Source organism: Gadus morhua, chromosome 7, assembly GCF_902167405.1.
Source record: "Gadus morhua chromosome 7, gadMor3.0, whole genome shotgun sequence".
In the NCBI taxonomy this organism is placed as follows: domain Eukaryota; kingdom Metazoa; phylum Chordata; class Actinopteri; order Gadiformes; family Gadidae; genus Gadus; species Gadus morhua.
In genome coordinates, this window is record NC_044054.1 from 19,535,697 (window position 1) to 19,553,831 (window position 18,135).

General features: G+C 48.7%; 2 protein-coding genes across 3 annotated transcripts; both read right to left on the bottom strand.

Moving 5' to 3' along the window:
* On the bottom strand, window positions 1-13,136 carry si:dkey-250d21.1 (uncharacterized). 2 transcript variants are annotated; one of them, XM_030360933.1, is made up of 11 exons: window positions 12,771-13,136; window positions 11,584-11,704; window positions 10,014-10,121; window positions 9,877-9,913; window positions 7,890-9,715; window positions 7,780-7,810; window positions 5,764-7,535; window positions 5,472-5,520; window positions 3,215-5,019; window positions 2,465-2,501; window positions 1-2,270 (listed from the first exon to the last, which is right to left on the bottom strand). In XM_030360933.1, exons 1-11 carry the CDS (start codon window positions 12,875-12,877, stop codon window positions 712-714), a joined length of 7,452 nt encoding a protein of 2,483 aa, XP_030216793.1. In that variant the 5' UTR covers window positions 12,878-13,136; the 3' UTR covers window positions 1-711. The 2 variants fall into 2 exon arrangements, with proteins under 2 accessions (XP_030216793.1, XP_030216792.1); XM_030360932.1 differs by having other exon boundaries at window positions 5,764-7,538.
* Window positions 13,137-14,064: 928 nt separating this feature from the next.
* thap12a (THAP domain containing 12a) lies at window positions 14,065-17,561 on the bottom strand. The gene is made up of 5 exons (XM_030361959.1): window positions 17,340-17,561; window positions 17,096-17,222; window positions 16,707-16,805; window positions 16,569-16,605; window positions 14,065-16,403 (listed from the first exon to the last, which is right to left on the bottom strand). Exons 1-5 carry the CDS (start codon window positions 17,423-17,425, stop codon window positions 14,533-14,535), a joined length of 2,220 nt encoding a protein of 739 aa, XP_030217819.1. The 5' UTR covers window positions 17,426-17,561; the 3' UTR covers window positions 14,065-14,532.
* Between the last annotated feature and the right edge of the window lie 574 nt (window positions 17,562-18,135).

Sequence of the window (18,135 nt, forward strand, 5' to 3'; positions counted from 1 at the left end):
TGAGAAGGACATCTTTTAGAAGCATTTTATTACTTTTTTTGACAAATATATATATGAGGGATTTCCTATCATGGAAACATTCTTTCAAAGATACAGTTACAGCAAATAGACCCCTGTATATGGACATGATGACAGGGGGAATCAAAAAAACATTAAATGATTAATCTAATCTAACCTATGTGTGCCTAAAAAGAAAAACAATGGTGCAATTTAACAATTTGAAATGACTTTGTAACAATTTCATAATGTGATCTTTACAGTCGTCATTTTTGGTAATGCTAAAAACAAATGCCTAATGGGGTTGTGTCACTTCCTGCATCTGTAGGGTGCAGCCGATGGTTGGGTAGAATTGCATAAAGGCACACAAGCTTCGATAACCCTCCGTTGAGCATTACTCTTTTTTTTTTTGGCAAGACATTGGTCCCAAGGGGCAGTACAACCGTTCAAACTACAGGAGAAAAATAAAATTACAAAAATGTCTTCCCTCTGCACACAGGAAAAGAAAAGAGTTCAAAAGTATCTTGATTAATATTGTACCCACTCAATTATCTGGTCAAGTTCAAAAGTTAGAGGGGGGGGGGGGGGGGGGGGGGGCTAAGGAACATTGAATCAGAGGTGTGGCGCTGTCAACAACCTCTCAAGAGCTTTGCTAGTTTACATGATCTTGTGTTGGGCGGGGCTGGGGGAGGGGCTTCAACACCATCAACATTTTCACAGAGGATGCAGCTCGGCCAGCGACCTCTTCTGCTGCAGCATGAATGCCTGCAGGCTCCTCTTGCCCACCCTGAAGGAGCTCTCCTTGCGAGAGAAGGGCAGCACCACCTGCAGTCTGAGCAGCGTCTCGATGTTGCTGAAGCTGCGGATCTGCGACGTCTTCAGCGTGTCCAGGACGGTGGTGGGCAGGTACCCCGCCAAGGGGTCCAGCCACTTCTCCTTCCACGACTTGATCTCCTGAAACAGAGACACTTTGTCCGGCAGGTCCTCGCTGTACAGGCGGAACAGAAGGCCGCCGAGGGTCGGCGTCTCCACCCGGGACATGGCGTAAGGCACTATCTCCAGCGCCCGCAGGGTGTCCAGGACCTTCTCGGCGAACAGGTCGGCCACCTCGGCGACAGAGTGCTCGATCGCCCTGCCGCTGACCGACTCGGCGTAAAAGTCGCTCAGGGGCTCCAGCAGCACGGGGTGCAGCGTGGGCACCTGGAGCCGGGCGGCCAGGGCCACGGCCTCCTGGAACCAGGCCTTGTGGAGGACGTCCACGTCGCAGCGCAGCTTGCCGAGGGCCTCGTTGAGGTCGGGCAGCGTGTCCACGGCGAGCAGCATGTCCAGGGGCTTGCCCTGCAGCGACGCGCTCAGCTTGCCCGTGGCGGCCAGCACGTGCTTGCCCACCACCGTGGCGAAGAGGAACTCGAAGCGGCGCACGGCGTCGAAGAACTCGCCGGCCTGCTGCCGCTCGGCAGCGCCGCCGCCCTCGCCCTCGTCCTTGAGGTCGTTCAGGCAGAGCATCAGAGGCTCTAGGAGCTCCGCCGTCAGCTCCTGCATGTCGTGGCTCCGCTCCCAGCTCTTCACCAGCTTGTCCCGCAGCTCGTGGCCCCGCGCCTCGTCGCGGGGGAAGGCGCCGAGGATGGCGTCCTCCAGCCTGTTCTGCCGGCGCGCGTCCGCCGTGAACCACGTCAGCAGGTTCTCCGTCAGCGCGGCGGCATCCGCCGCCTCCGGCACCGGCGAGGAGCGCGCCAGCCACACGTTGAGCGACACGGCCGAGCTGACGGCGCGCACCGCCTGCGGGTACTTGGCGGCGAGCGACGCGCACACCGCCCGCATCTGGGCGCCCGCCTGGCCCACGCTGAGCAGGGCCAGGCCCCGGCAGTACGCCATGTTGAGCCCCCACTTCTCGGAGAGCGCCGTCTCCACGGCGTCCGCTAGGGCGCCGGCGTCGGCGTGGCAGGGGATGAAGGCCAGCGTCTCCTCGCACTGGATGTCCTCCTTGTTGAGGTAGCGGAGGCAGAGCGGCACGTAGAGCTCGCCGTCCACCTCCGCCGCCTGCTCCATGATGATGGTGAAGAACTGCGAGTCCCACAGCTCCTTCAGCATCTCCTCGCGCAGCTGCGGCCCGTAGAAGGACACGGGCCCGCGGGGGCCCGGGAGGGCCTCCGGGAGGGCCTCCTGCAGCGGCACGCCGTTGCCCTCCTGGGGGGCCGCCACGGCGTCGGCGGGAGGGTCCGCTACTGCGGGGCCGCTCGGTTCCTCTTCCATGGATTCAACGATGGCAGCGCCTGATTTCAGAAAGGAAAAGTAAGTCATGATGACAAGTCTTTGTGATCCATGATTCCGTTAAGAATTACAAAAATTACAGGATTATTAAGATTCCAATATTGTATTTTTCAGTGCACAACTTTTTTATTTTACAAAGAAAAAGGAGGGAGTATACTCTTGTGTTCTGTAGTGAATGCTTTTTAAATGTACTTGCCTTTGATCAGCTTTAGTCCTCGAAAGGTTTCCAGGACCTACATTGCATTGAGCACAAATACATTTGCATTAAATATAAAAATTGTGTCAATAAGTTTGATCAATGGTATGGTGCATAGAAGGCTTTGGTGATAAAACATTTCTTCATATCTTCCTGACATTTCCCCGGGTATACAATGGGATTTACCACCCACGGAAAAACAAAAACATAAAAGCTAAGCTGCTGGGAAGTCATTATAGCATGTATGACATCGTCTTGCCTAAAATACTGTCTTACCTTCAATAACCCTGCTCAGACTAGTTTGCCTGGATAAATAAATAAAATCATCAATAGATGGAGGACCCTGTTACAGAGACATCAGTGGGCTGAACAGAGATGTGTGGCTGAACAAAATTAGGTGAGGAAATTAAAAGGAGTTGGTTTTTGGAAGAGGTAATCTGAAGTTAAAAGGTATGATATGGGTTAATGTTTACATATTTACATTGCATCCTAGTCCTGGAAAGTTATCCCCCCCACTGCCATCTTTCTCAGCCCAGCTTCGAGTATAGCCTGACCTCTGGTGGCCCGTGCTGTGTACTACACTACATCAACACAGTAGCTCCGCATCGGTTTAATAGAAAGCAGAGCGTCTCTGATGTTGCTGGTTTTGAAAATCCTACCTTCAGGATTTCTCAACACCCTGGTACACTCCAATACCTTCATACAACCCAAGCCAGTAGTCTTTAGAAAAAGAAAGAAATAAAAGATTACCTGGGCCAGACACGGCCTGCTCTCGGGATCCATCTCCATGCACCTCTGGATGAGCTCCGGCAGCCTCCGCAGCGTCTGCTGGTGCATGAGCAGCATCACGCGCTCCGTCCTGCTGCCCCTGCACACGGTGGCCTCCAGCAGGTCCCTCATGGCGTTGAGGCTGGACCTCATCAGGTCGCACTCGATGCTGACGCTGGGCAGCACCGCCACCAGCCGCAGCAGGGAGGTCACGGTGGGGTGGCTCAGGGCCTCCGGGTGGAGCAGCGTCTCCGATATTGACGCCGGCGGCGCGGCCTCCTGGTACTTCTCCCTCCAGGCCACGGCCCAGGCGTTGATCTCCATCTCCGCCGTGTCGGGGTCCGTGAGGTCGGTCAGGTACGCGCCGAAGGGCTTGTCCGTGGACTCGAGGCTGGACTGGGGGTTGCACGAGGGCAGCAGGGAGAGCACCGAGAGGGCCTGCAGGTGGCTCTCCGAGAAGCTGTGCTTCATCTCCTCGATGAGGCACTTGAGCACGGGGATGCTCAGGGTCTCCCGGTAGTAGATCTCCACCGACTCGTAGTTGCTGGCCTCCTCGGGGAAGCACACCTGCTCGGGCCCCAACTTGGAGGCCAGCTGGAAGGCGTGCTCGAACCAGGGCCCGTGCACGGCGCCGATGTTCTCCAGCATCTTGCTCAGCGCCTCGATGATCTGGGGGATCTTCTCCGCCTCGCCGATGATGTCCGCCGGGTTGCCGCAGCGGAAGACGGTGCTGCAGTTGCGGAGCGGGGCGCAGGCGTTCCTGAGGATCACCAGGGCCACGATGAAGTCCATGCTGCGCACCGCCGTTGCCAGCACCTGGGCGTAGAGCGCCGTGGTGCCGACGGAGGCGGCGGCGCTGACCGCGTCGAGGCAGCTGAGGACGCCCTCCAGCGTGTCGGCGAGGGCGTCGAAGAAGTCGTCCCGCCTTTTCCAGCGCGAGCAGCAGGTCTCGGGGCTCTCCTCCAGCGCCTCCATGGGGGCGTTGAGCAGCCCGTCGACCGCCTGCGCCAGCTGCGCCTCCAGGCCCGGGGACCTGTCGAAGAAGCGCAGCAGGTCCTCCGCCACGTCCAGCATCCTGGTCACCGGGGGGCAAGGCACGCATCCGGCCAGCCAGTAGGCCAGGCCGCAGGACTCGCTCGGCGTGACGACCGACAGCGGGTAGCTCTTCAGGAAATCCAGAGCCATGATCTTCAGACTCTGGCAGCCGGAGCCCGACCGCATATAGGCCTGTCCGCGGCACTGGGACATCGGCAGCCCCCAGTCCTCGGTCAGAATCTTAGCGAGGGCCTTCGCTTGTCCGTCGTCGTCGACGGAGGACTCGTCGAAAGGCAGGAAGCCGAGAAGCTCCACTTTCGGGGCCGATCCGCCGACGTACCGGACGAAGACGGGCAAATGGCTGCCGTCGGCGACTCTGACGGGCCGGTCGGTGACGAGGGAGAAGAAGGGGGACTCCTGTATCTCCTGAAGGATCACGTCGCGGATCACGTCGCGGATCCCTTTCGTCAACAGCATGGCTATTTCCGTCTCCCCCATGTTGAGTTTGCCTCGGCCGTCGGCACCGAGCCAGCGACACAGGCCCAGCTCCTGGACGATGCCCTCCGTTTCGTCTGTGGTGATCTCGGCCAGGGCGCCGTTCTTCTTGGCCAGCTGCGCGGCCAGGCGGAACACCGTCTCCAGACTCTGCTGGTTGTCCCCGGTGTGGCCGTTCTCTTCGGCTGGTTGCTCGTCCGTGGCGTCGACAGGTGGCTGGACCACAACCTCCTCGGCCTCATCTTTTAGATGGTCAACTGAACACGGCAAAGGAAGACAGTGCAAAGACAGAAACAAGAGAGAAATAATGAATGGCCTTGCATGCATGATGCAACAGCATTGGTTTTTCCACTGGTGTTATTTTAGGCTAGTGGTTACTCATACAATATCAACTACAGAAATTGCAGAGTCATGTCTTCTGTTTATTTTATTTCTTGTCCTCCACTTTGTGAAAAGGAAAGATTGCTTCATGGAATTTATGTACATATTTGTAGTTTTATACTTTTTGCATGCGTCAACATGCACGTACATTTCTTTGTACGAGTCCTTTCTTTTACAATCCAAATCAGGCTGACCTTGGCAAATAATTGTTTGTCTTTTCTACCTGATAAAGAACAAGCTACAACAAGCTTTGTGATTACATTTGGTTGAGTATAATGATATTTAAATTTACAATTGTGTGTTTTATTATCTGATGCGAGTACAATACCTTCCATGTTATTTTCAGAGTTCTTCATTAACGTTTTGGATTCCTTATCCTGCAAAGAAAAAAAATAAATAATGTAATACACAATATTAAAACACACATTATCTCCATGGATTTACTGTAATTATGCCATGACAATAGTCCCGGTACGTCCAAATACTATTGTTGCAGTAGACAGGCAGCTGACCATTGTGAACACTAGATGTTGGATACATTATTCATGTTCTCCTTTTGTGAAAATGTATGAAAAAATAATCAAAATCAAAATCAAAATATAATTATATTCAAAACATACCAGACAGATGCCCTCTAGAGTCTGAGGGGTGACCTTCAGGCACTGGGTGACCATGCGGTCCAGGTCCCGGTTGAAGTCGGTGCCCACCTGGAGCATGGCCAGACACGGGGTGCGGTCCTTGGGCTCCGTGTTCTTCAGGAACTCCTGGAACAACTTGTGCCGCATCTTGGCGCCGCAGTCCTCCAGCGCCGTGCTGGGCAGCACCGACATGATCCTCAGAAGGGTGTTGATGTTGCCAAAGTACTGCATGACGGGCAGCCGCAGCGTGTGGAAGATGGTGTCGGGGATGGTGAGGGTCACCTTGGTCTTCCACTTCACCCGCCAGCAGCACAGCTCTGTGAAGAAGTTGTCGGCGTCGGGCAGGTCCGTGCTGTACAGCGGTGGCTTCGACTTCAGGCTCTCGAACATGTAGCTGACGGTGACCGAGCAGGGCACCAGCGACAGGAAGTTGAGCGCCTCCTTGTGGTCCTCGGAGAAGTGGTCCTTCACGGCCGTCATGAGGTTGTCCATGAGGGGCACGCTCAGGGCGTCCTTGAAGTAGCCCAGGGGCTTCCTGGCCGCGTCCCGGGGCTGGCCGGGGCACTCGGGCTCCTCCACCTGGACCCGGAGGCTCTGGGCCACGGCGCAGGCCTCGTCGAACCAGTTCTGGTGGAACACCTTCATGTTGGTCTTCACCCGGCTCAGGGTAGCCAGGATGCCGCTGATCTGACACAGCTGGGAGGCGGCGCTGAAGTGGTCCTTCTGCAGGCCCGCGCTGAGCTCCTTGGTGAAGGACGAGGTGTTTTTCAGGATCACCATGGCGATGATGAAATCAAAGTCCATTATCTTCCGGAGCAGCGAGCCCGCTTGTTCGGACAATGATTCCTTCCATCGCTGCGGGTTGTTTTTGATCTTCTCCAGACACTCAACCAGAGGCTCCATTATTTGGACAAAGACTTCATAAGAGTCGTGCTTCTCTTGCCACAGGGAGCAGAACTTCCCTTGCAACTCTTGGACCTTCTCGTAGCTTTCCCTGAGGCCGTAGGCGATGACGTGGTCGACCTGCTTCTCAAGCAGCGAGCTGCTACCGAAAAACACGAGCACCTCCTCAAACACCTCGAGGGCTTTGGTGATGGCCGGCACCGGGATCGTCTTGGACCACCACGTGTTGAAGGAGTAGCAGGAGCTGTGTGTGCTTATCGCCAGCGGGGACTTCTCTTGGACCTTGCACGCAAAGGCCTTCAGCTTGTAGGATATGTCCCCGGAGCCCAGGTAGGCCTGGCCCCGGCAGTACTTCAGATCCAGGCGCCACTCCACGGTGAGGATCTCCAACAGGCGCTTGACCATGGCGTCGCACTCGAGGTCGGCCTCGGCGAACCCCATCAGCTCCAAGCGCATGACGTCAAAGCTGTCCACGAACCTCAGGAAGAGCGGGAGGTAGTCCTTCTCCCCGAGCGTCACCACGCGGTCGATGAACAGGGAGAAGAAGGAGCTCCCCACCTCCAGTAGGATGCCGTCCCGGACCGTGTTCTCGCAAACGTTCAGGACCTCCTTCATCTCCGACTTGGACACGTACTTGGACACCTCGCTTTCTTGTTCGGCGGAGACTTCGGTATTTTGCCGGCTCTGGCTGTTGTACGCGGCGGTCACCGCTGCCTGAAGGGCGGACTTGAGCGCCTCTCGGTCGGTCTCGGCACACTTCAGCTCGACCAGTTTTTCGCCCTCCATTTCTATGGTCATCGGTTTCGACTCGTCTTCGTTGTCCTTTTCCACATGGTTTCCATCATTTGCAACTGCTAAAATTATTATACGGGTCAGGTCGTTTCATTCATTCAAAACAAATGATTACCATAATGATCTACATTTTTCAAAATTTACCATTTTTATTATTTAAGAAGAAAAAACGTCTGGTTAATAAGGTACAGTAACCAAACTGTCAAAAGTAAAAAAACTATACTTTTTTTATATACATTCCAGAAAAGTGTTATTATTGATAAAAGATGTATCAAAAATGAAAGTGAAACTAGCTTTCCTTACCTTTGGGTTGCTTTGCTTTAACTGCATTTTCCTGTGACCAAGGAACAAACAGAGATCAGACATGCAAAATACATGAGGCAACTGGCAGACATCTGAAGAATCACACTTACCGTTTGTAACAACTGCATGATTTCCGGATGGGTTTTCGCATAGGTCTCGACCATCTGCTCCACGTTGAAGTGCACGTCTTGGTTCACAAACACGTATGCCAAATGGCATCGTCTCAGCTCCGGCGGTGTGCCTTTGAGGTAGAATTGACATCTCTCCAGGACCATGTTGTACTGGCCGTAGACGTCGGCCTCGGCGTTCACGCAGGGGACGGTGCCCAAGACCCTCAGCAGACTCTGCACGTTGGGGTAGAAGCCGATGTCTTGGATCTTCAGAGTGGCAAACACGGTGGTGGGCAGGATCCGACGCTTGCTGGCGTGTCTCCACTTGAGCTCCCAGCAGCCCAGCTCCTCGTAGAAGGTGTCCGGCCGGGCGAGGTTGTTCAGGTTGGCGTCCGCCACCTTGTCCCGGCGGATGCTGAAGTTGTGGTCCGCCATGTACGACGGCACCAGAGACAGCCACCGGAGGATGCGCACCATCTCCACGCTGAACACCCGCTTGACCTCCGCCACCAGATACTGCAGGATGGGCCGGCTCAGGTTCTCGCGGAACATGTCCTCCAGGGGGGTGTCGGTGGCGGTCGCGCTGTCCGCCGCCAGCGCGGCAAGCGAGGGCTCGGGCACCGTGACCTCCACGCCGAGCTTCTTGGCCCGGCCCATCGCGTCGCCAAACCACTTCCGGTGGAAAATGGCGATCTCCTGCTGGTACTTGGTGACCAGCTTTAAGGCGTTGGAGATGGTGTACTGCAATGTGCTGCTGATGCTGATGATGCCCCTGAGACTCGAGTTCAGTATGCTCACGCAACAAAGGGTGTTCTTCAGGACCACCAGGGTGACGATGAAGTTGAAGTTCTTCAGCGTGGGCCGGAGCTTGGCCAGTTGCTCGGCGGTGTCCTCGTCCACCTTGGAGATCACTTCGTTGATGACATTGAGGAACGGCTCCAGGATGTCCAGCATGGTCTGGAAGGCGTCCGTGCGGTACTCCCAGTTCCCCCGGCAGGCCTCCTTGATGCCGTCCACCCGGCCCTTCACGTGCCCGTACGTCATCTGGATCTTGCCCTCGAGCCTCTGGCTGAGCTCCGGCGTTCTCCTGATGAGCCCGGCCACCTCCTCGACGGCGTCCGCGACACTCTGGATGAAGGGGACCGGCATGCAGCGGATGATCCAGATGTTGAAGACGTAGGGGTCGCTGGGAGAGAGCACCACCTGTGGGAACTCCTGGAGGATCCTGCAGGTGAGGTCCCTGATCTTCTGGCACATGCCGCCGGTCACCAGGTAGGAGAGCCCGCGGCAATGCTCCATCCTCAGGCCCCACTTGTTCCGCAGCTCCGTGAGAAGAGTGTAAAACAGGTTCTCCGTGTCCAACTCGCAGGGGAGGAAGCCGATGAGGTGCTTCTGGGGGAAGCCCTCGACCGTGACGGAGCGTACAAACACCGGGATCTGCTCCTTGCCCTCCATGTTGGTGGCGTCCTGCAGCAGGATGGAGAAGAAGCGCGCCATTTGCAGGCTGTTCTGGATCTCGTCACGCATGAGGTCCTCGCTGAACTGGAGGATCTCTTTCTGGTCGATTTTCTCCACACAGATCGGATTGAGTTCCGGCCTGCCCCGGGATTCTCCCAGCTGCATCATCGGTTCATCTATATTCGTGCCATTGATGCTGAACCCGGTTAGAGCAAGGACTTCCTTAAAATAGACTTTGAGAGACTCTCGGGCTTTGGAGCCCGCCGTGTCCTCTTGCATCGGATCATCTCGTGGTAGGGATACACACGTTGTGCTGTTTTGTCCGGATACCTCAGACTCTTCATGGACCTCATGGGATTCGGTATTTTCTGACAAACAAAAATAACGTTGAAAAAATTATATTACAAAAATACATATCGATAGAACATTTTTTAAGCATAACTAATTACAAATTGTCATGTCCAATCATATTTTGATGTAATATTTCTGCTTGTATACATTGAGGCTTTAGGTAAGGTGGTCGGTCTACCTTTTGATTTCTTGACAGAAGCAGGTTCCTCCTCAAGCTAAGGTCATGATAAGAGGAGATTAGGTTTGTTGACATGCATTTATTGTACAATATTACTAAAATATAAAAATCCTACTGAAGTTCTATGAAACACTTACAGGATCACCAGCTCGTTTTCTATCGGTGGTTGTTGGAATGGTTGATGGTTCTGTGTCTTCAAACACTGTCGGAACTGCATCTTCCTTCAACACAAAATCGGAAGTCCCCTAAAATAGAAAACACAAGAGATTGGTACAAACAACATGACAAAATACATATACTAGAGAAGTAACTTCACAGAGAAAGCATGATTAAAAAATACAATACAATCATCAAAGTCACTGTCAGATATCAATGGAACCAGCAATACTAATGTTAGAGGAAAGGTATTATAGATGAAATGTGAAATATTGAGTGCCCACAGTAAGTAGGCGGGAGGCTTTAAGGATTCAGAAACCTGAATCACTGTTTTCAGTTACACTCTACTGCAACTGTTAGCTAACTAACATAGCTTGTGTCGGCAGATTGACTTGGAGGGATTTTGAGAGTGTTGATAGTAAGATAATTGTAAATAAATCCCGTTATAGGATGTGTTTATATTATTTAAATCACCATGGATCAGCATGGACTACAGATATATTAAGGTAATTTCCACAAAATTTTAGATGAAATGTGACATATTGCATCAACACAATAAATGCTAATTTAAAGTATTGGCTAGTTAAGATTTAGATGTAACTAGATATCAGTTACTATCTTTTGCAAAATGAGGTATCACAATGGTGATTGAGCCTATGGCCCACTGATGAAAGCCCTTTAATTTGTAGCAGTACGAATGTTTCAAACTGAGTGCTAGTGGCGTCATTCTGGGCATGCATTCAAATCACAAGCTGCAATTTCCATCACCCAGCAGTGGTGGTCCAGAGAGGGCTTGGAGGAGCTAGGGCAACAGCCCTGCTCTTAAACTCCCTTGAGTGTGTAGCGGCGTACCATTTATTTTCATCATAGGTGCCACCAAAGACAACGAAACTGAGATCTTCGAGATCACCACTTTAAAGTTGCGATGTCTATTTCCACTGGCTGTTGCTTAAAATAATCTGGACATATCTGTAGTAAATAATGATCGATGGTGATTTAATTAATTGTCAACAAAAATCACATTCTTTACCTGATATATTCTATCAATTAAAAAATGCTTGCCAGCCCTTTACCCCCTTTGCTTATAAGAATCGTACTTATAAACAACGACACTCCCAAAACCCCTCCGACACATGCCATCCCGAAAGCTAAGCAACGCTACATCGTGTCACACAGCTGCACAGATAGCTATAGTGGACAGAATGCCGTTATTGAGTCTTTCGAATTCTGAAGGATATATGCCAACTGGGAGGGGCTCAATCTTACACATTGTGACATTAAAAGTCTTTTTAGTATAAAAGTCTTTATAGTATAGTTTACCCTTTGGCATCCAATTAAGTAAGTAATTAACTTAGAATTATTTACAAAACAAATTTATTTAGGTTAATCAATTAAACCAACTATCTAATGGGGATTCATCAGTTGGCCTGATAAGAAATAACATGGAATTATTGATTGTGTGCTTGCATTGTAGTGTTGCATTAGCATTACATTAGATGTATAAATAAAAAATACCAACCAATTACCAAAATGATCAATTCGGGCTCTTACCTCATGGGAAATTAAGGAGGGCTCAAAGTGTTTGGCACAAAGTTTGTAGAGTTTATGCAACTCTTCAGGACCTTTTGATGCCAAGTCTGGACGATGGCAGTTGTCCAGCCATTGTTTACAGCTGCAAAGAGGAGAATATATAAAAATGTAGTACGGGTCTCCAATTATAGGGTTGTTATTTTGGCATAATGGTAAACTAGCTACAGTAAGCTTATTCTTACAAATTGGTAGGCCTTTAAACAATTTCACTCAATTGGTAGATTTGAAGAATTTCTCTCCCTATGCATTGATTTAATAATTGATTTTATACAGTGAAAATATAAATGTATAGAGGTACCAAAAGGGGGTCTACAATAATACATTACGAATATATATGACGTTGATGATGGTATCATCAACTAATAAGGGTAGCCAAATTTGTATGATTTAAAATAGTTAATAATTATTCCTAACTCAATGGCCATCAACGCCAGTGCCAGTTCTAAATGATAAATAGTATGCTTGTTGATTTTTCTATCTTATTTTTCTTTTCGTCCATGTATAAGAATATAGGTTGGATATATGTGGTCTCAAAATAAAAGCAAGCTGATTTGAACAGCGCAGCTTGTGGAGGCGCCAGATTGCAGATAGTGACTTTTAGTACATCCTACACTCAGTATTGTGGCCGTGGATAGCCGTATGCTTGGATTAATATAGTATAGTAGTAATAGTGTATCCCCATTCAAATTATTATGATCTGCAATTTACTGAGATGTGATAGCCGTTGTCAGTCCGATTTAATCCTGCTTGCAAATCTATCATTGAAAAGGACATTATAGAGTTATTGAGAAATGATCTTTGCTAGCTGACCTAACCTAACACAACCACCCCTGCACACACTCTCTCTCTCAAACGGCTATTTACATAACTGAAGTTTACGGGCTGTTTATATGTCATGGTTAGACTGATCGGCCAAGAGGGCATTGATAGCAGGTCATATAAATGAGTTTAGATCATAAAGTAAAAAAAAAAAATAGAACCCATTTTATGTGGGACTTTTCTTTCAACACTAGTCTGCGCCATTTTCAATGGAGTTGGTGTTTCTATTAGCTAACATCATGTTCCGGCTAATGGTGGATGGCTAGAGTACTCACTCTCCAGGATTTTATTTTTTAAATCGCATCCAAATTAAATAGGAAAGAACTTACCGGTCAGGGTCCGAAGGAAAACTGAAAAGGGTTACATCTGAATCCGTTTTCCCCTGGTCAGACCCACAGTTCGTCGCAGCACAGCAGTCAGTCATCTTGGACTGCATGTATATGGCTAGCAAGTTAGCTCGCTGGCGGTTGCAAGCTGACAAGCCTACTCTGGAGAAAAGCCTGCAGAGTAGCCTACAAAGTCATGCCTGGTGCGGTATTTGCGACCAACACGTCGAGTTTATTGCAACGCTCACGGGACGTATCTACGCGGAATAGAGAATGGACTTATTCCATTCTTTTAAAAAGTTGATGGTGCGCGGTGTGCCGAGAGCATGTACCTACACATAAACCAGGAACTAAGATGTACAATACATTATTTCACCACTAGAGCGCGGAATGGAGTCGCGTTCTTCGGCTTTGTACCTTGTGTCTTCCTCCAACGGATTCACTGCTGTGATTGGTGTGCTGTGCCGAGTCGTGAATCCGTCCACATGAGGGGATGCTTGTATTCTTATATTTAGGTTTATTTAACCGTAATTAAACCGTTCATTTTAGAGCCATTTCCAAACACCAACCTTTTATCCAGGATAATGCATAGGTGCAAGGATATTTCCGTTGCACCGTTTCTGCATATGTTGGAACTATAAAGTTGGTGTAAGAACTCGAGATGCGTTAATTATTAGGTATTGGGTTTACCAAGACCGAAGAAAGCAACATTTGGATGGGGTGTGTCGAGTGGCTGGTAAAAGGTTTGGGGTGGCAAATGAAAACGGTTATAAAATAAATAACATGTTATGCCTCTCAGGAAACGTTTGAGATTAGATCGGTCTGGCAACTTTCTATTAAATGTCAAGTTACAGGGGTTTCCCCAGTCCAAGACAATTAGCAGGCCATCACTGAACAAAGAAAGCCTGATCACTAGTGTTGCCGGAAATTGAATAACACTGAATCTATCAATGAATGAACCTCAGAGGACCGTTGTAATCATATTGATGCAGCAGATTCAACATATTATACGTTGGCTGTGGAGGAACCAGATACATGCTGACGCTTGCATAGCATCAGCTAAGAAAAACAATACATCTACTAAATTTAACTAAATTAAATCACTAAACCATAGCCCGTTTGTTCCACCCTGTGGGGTCCAGATCGGTGTGCGGTTGTTTTACCATACTTTCCATGGGAAAGTATGGTCTTGATCTAAACAGTCAAAGATAGTCTTGATCTCAACAGTAAAATATATTGTTGAATGTGTACGAGAAGATTATTTTTTTCTGCTTCACTCACTGTGGTAACTCAATCATAACAATGATCAGATTTTTTTTATTATTGAACTCGACATCTTAACAAACATGTCAAACATCACAGCTGTACACACTACTTTTCAAATAAAGAGTCACTGCTATATAAAGGATCTCGGGGAACAATTATTCTGATACCTTGTATAAAAGCACTACTGCATATTAATCGTAGATCTTCTGAACAATTAGTTGTATTTTTTTTCCCCAAACGTTAATTTCTAATGGTTATTTGCATGATGTTCAAGTTTGGTGACCTTCTGGTGGGGTATTTGTATAAGGGATGGGTTGGCCTACAAAAGAGTTTGAAGGAATAGCAACTGGTCAGTAGGAAAAAAACAAAACTTCCCTCATTATGTATGACCTCGAGTAAAAAAAAAAAAATGTACAGATTAAAAAGCCAGCTTCAATATACTTTTGCACTATTAGAACAGAATCCAGTATCAATGTTGAGCAACACCAGAGAATCCGGCCTAAAGCTTCTCAGTCTCTGGTTCCGTGCTCTTCTCTGGTTCTTTGTTCTTCTCCTTCTCCTTCTCCTTTTCCGGGTACGCCTTCATGTAAGCCTGGACCATGGCGTCCAAGTCATGATTAACGTCAATGTTGACATTTAGGAGAGCAAGGCTTTTGGACCTGCAGTGGTCCGGTGTGTTCTTGATGTATCTCCGGTAGCGCCTGTAGGCCAGACCACAGTCTTCCTCGAGAGGGAGTGTGGGCAGTATCCCGAGCAACCTCAGCACGGCCAGCACGTTCGGGAAGAACTTCAAGTCGGCCAGGCCCAGCGTCTCCCCGAGACTCTCTGGGAGGGCCTCGCCCTTGCCCCTCGGGCCCTTCCACTTGACCCACCAGCAGTGCAGCTCGGCCGAGAGGGTTCCAGCGTTCGGGATGTCGTCCTTGTACATCTGCAGGTTCCCCTCTTCGGTTTCCTCCCCGGCCTTCTTGCTCCGAAGGCCGGGGATGAGCGACTGGCTGCCCAGCGCCTTCAGGTGCTCGTCGCCGAAGAGCTCCTTCAGCTCGTCCACGACGTGCCTCAACACGGGGGCCGAGACGTGTTCCTTGTAGTAGTGGTCGGGCAGGACGGTCACGCCGGGCGCTAAACCCTGCCTCTTTGTGAAGCAGCGCGGCGCCCTGATGGGGACCTCCATGGCGTTGGCCAGGTTGACCGCTTCGTCATACCAGAACTCGTGGTACACGTCGATGTTGGCGGCCACCTCGAGGACCGACTGCAGCACCGACTCGAAGTTGTCGGCCGCGAAATGAGCTTCCTCCGCCGACCCCTGCAGGTTGGCACCGAAGGCGCGCGTGAGCGAGAGGGTGCTTTTCAGCACCACCAAGCTCATGATGAACTCAAAGTCAGCTAGCGCTTTGGAGATCTCCAGAGCATCCTGGATCACCTGATCGTTCCATCGCATGTCTTCGTTGTCATGCACGCTGTCCACACAGAGTAGGAGAGACTCTATGATGTCGACTGCCACCTCAAATGCCTCACCGCTTGTGGTCCAAGCAGTGTGACAGAGCTCTTTGAGTTCATTGGCTTTCTCTTCCTTGTACGGATAGAAAATAGCAATGGCGTTCTCCAACTCTAATTGCAGAGCTGTTGAATCGGTGAAAAATGAATGAATTTTCTTGAAGGTAGACATGACAAGCTGAACTCCTGTCAAACCCAAAGTGTTGGCCAGTGAGATGTTTAAGGGGCAGGTTGATCTTGGTGTGATGACTGCCTTTGGGTACTGCTCCTTTAGCTTAGCAACAACATCTTTAACTTGGCTAAAATGAGTAGCGGAACAGGAATGGGACTGAGCTCTGCATTGTTCCATTTTCACACCCCATTTTTCAGTCAGCTCGGAGAGCAGTTTTCCTGCCACGCTGTCTCCCTCATCCTCAAAATTCAGAAAACCCAAAAAGATTTCCTGCTGGCTGTTTTTTTTGTCCACATAACGCAGGAAGACGGGCAAGTGCCACTCGTCTGAAATAACCACCACCTCGTCCGTGATTAATGAGAAGAAGCCATTTTGCCCAACTTCTTCCAGAAGCTCACTTCGAACGCATTTCTCACACACGTCGATCAGCTCAGTCAATCTAGTAGGAAGATTGCCGTCTTTATCCTCTGCCCACCTCTTCTTCAAGGCTTCCTCTCCGGCATTCATGCGGTAGTCAAGCAACTCTACAAAGTTGCTCGAAGTCATGCTCTCCTTTTTGGTATCGAGAGATCCTCCGACAGGAATGTTTTGCTCCCCCAACAGAACGAGTAATTCAAACAAAGCTTTGAGGTACTCTTTGTACCCCTCCTCCTCAGAGGGCTCCGGAGGATCTGTGGTTGTCTCCGTTTGGGACTTTTTGACTTCTGCAGAGGAAATCCACACAAACAAACTCATGATGCATACCTTGTTGATGTAGTTTCCATTATCACACTAACACTGAGATATTCAAGAGTTTAATAAGTGATTAATTCATTGCATCAAGGCAAAATAACATAAAACGTAGAGAATAAAGATTGAATAATACCCACTTTTCCTCATTTGTATGTCCCTTTCAGCAATTTCAGCCTATACAATGAGAGAAAAAAGAGGTCAAACGTTAGATTCAAATGAATATTTATGTACAGTTAAGACGCTTACTTAAAACAATGGCAGTCCGATATATTTACCATTGCTTTATTGCGCTTCAGCTGTGTAGAATTAGGTTGGCTTGGCACATCAAAAATAGATGGTATGGCATCGTCCTTCAGTACTGTACTGAGATACTCCTGAAATAGGAAAAAAAAAAAAGGATAACACTACATACAAAAGGTTAAAGCGCTAGGCAGTAAAGGTTTTGACAAGGACATTAAGATGACTGCTTATCATCTATCAATCAAAGGATCATGCTTCTCATCTCTGCATGATTGCTAGACGTTAGTGATCAGAGATTAGGTTAGGGATCTCGAACGGCATCCTTTTGCAAATAATAGTTCTTCCACATAGGGTATAGGGTATGTGGAATAGAATGACTATACACGCATATTCAAGTGTAATGCAGCATGTTCGTGTTACTTACAGTAGCGTTACTATCATAAGAGGAAGGATCGAAGTGTTTGACACAAAGTCTGTAGTATCTGTACAACTGTTCTGGCGATTTGTCGTTGAGGTCCTCGTGATTGCATTTGTCAACCCACTGTTTGCATCTAAGCAGAAAAAAAAGCAAAGGGATCATTATTTTGTATTTACATAAAAAGATTTGTGTTTGTGTTAGCCAATTCTATCTTACAACGTAAATCCACGCGCTATTTTGCTATCTTTACCTTTCAGCGTCCTTTGGAAATCTGAAGAGGGGATGCTGGTTCGATTTCTTGGTCGCACAGTTAGGAGCAACGCAGAAATACTGCATGATCCCCTGTTACGATTCAAGAAAAGCAATTTAATAGCGGACGCGGAATCTCAATCCCATAACTCGATCCAAACACAGCAGGCGTGCTACGGAAACTAGGGTGCGCGCAGTGAATGACGCGCGAATCTTATTTACCCATAATGCTTAGAAATGAATGGACGAATGAATGGATTTCCGCTTTCTTTCAAAACATTATGCGATCCTCTTACCTTTTTTTATATAACTAAAAAACATTTATTATACCACTATCTTAATATATTTTATATCACAGCCACAATTTTAATAGATAATGTGTGTAAATTGAAATGCATATAAAATACAGCAAAATGTATCCTGGGATTTACAAGCCCTATATGTAAACCATGATTCAATAAATCTTCGGCAATATACAAATTATGAATAATTTGTATATTTGTACATAATTTGTAAATGTGTACATTTCTTTAACTAGAAATAGCCATTAGAAATGGCTAATTCCCCTGCAGTAATCCATACAGTTCTCACTACACTTATTCATCACATTACAGGCATGTGATGAATATTTTGCTTATTAAAATCTTTAGACGTAAATAGTTGGTTATTTCATTTGTATTTAGGTCTACAAAGCCCTGGTTATCAGTTATGTTATTGGCTGGCCTGCTTTAAATTACATATTGGCTCTGTTCTTAATGTTGATATTATTGTAACCCTTATTTTTGGTGTGGTATCCT

Coding starts and splice junctions, on each gene's coding strand:
- si:dkey-250d21.1 (XM_030360932.1), bottom strand. CDS start 12,877: ATGCAGTCCAAGATGACTGACTGCTGTGCTGCGACGAACTGTGGGTCT. Junction 10,122..11,583: donor CCTCCTTAATTTCCCATGAG/GTAAGAGCCCGA, acceptor TTTCTATTTTAG/GGGACTTCCGATTTTGTGTT. Junction 9,716..9,876: donor TTCTGTCAAGAAATCAAAAG/GTAGACCGACCA, acceptor TTTGTTTGTCAG/AAAATACCGAATCCCATGAG.
- thap12a (XM_030361959.1), bottom strand. CDS start 17,425: ATGCAGTATTTCTGCGTTGCTCCTAACTGTGCGACCAAGAAATCGAAC. Junction 17,223..17,339: donor TTTCCAAAGGACGCTGAAAG/GTAAAGATAGCA, acceptor TTTTCTGCTTAG/ATGCAAACAGTGGGTTGACA. Junction 16,806..17,095: donor CTTATGATAGTAACGCTACT/GTAAGTAACACG, acceptor TTCCTATTTCAG/GAGTATCTCAGTACAGTACT.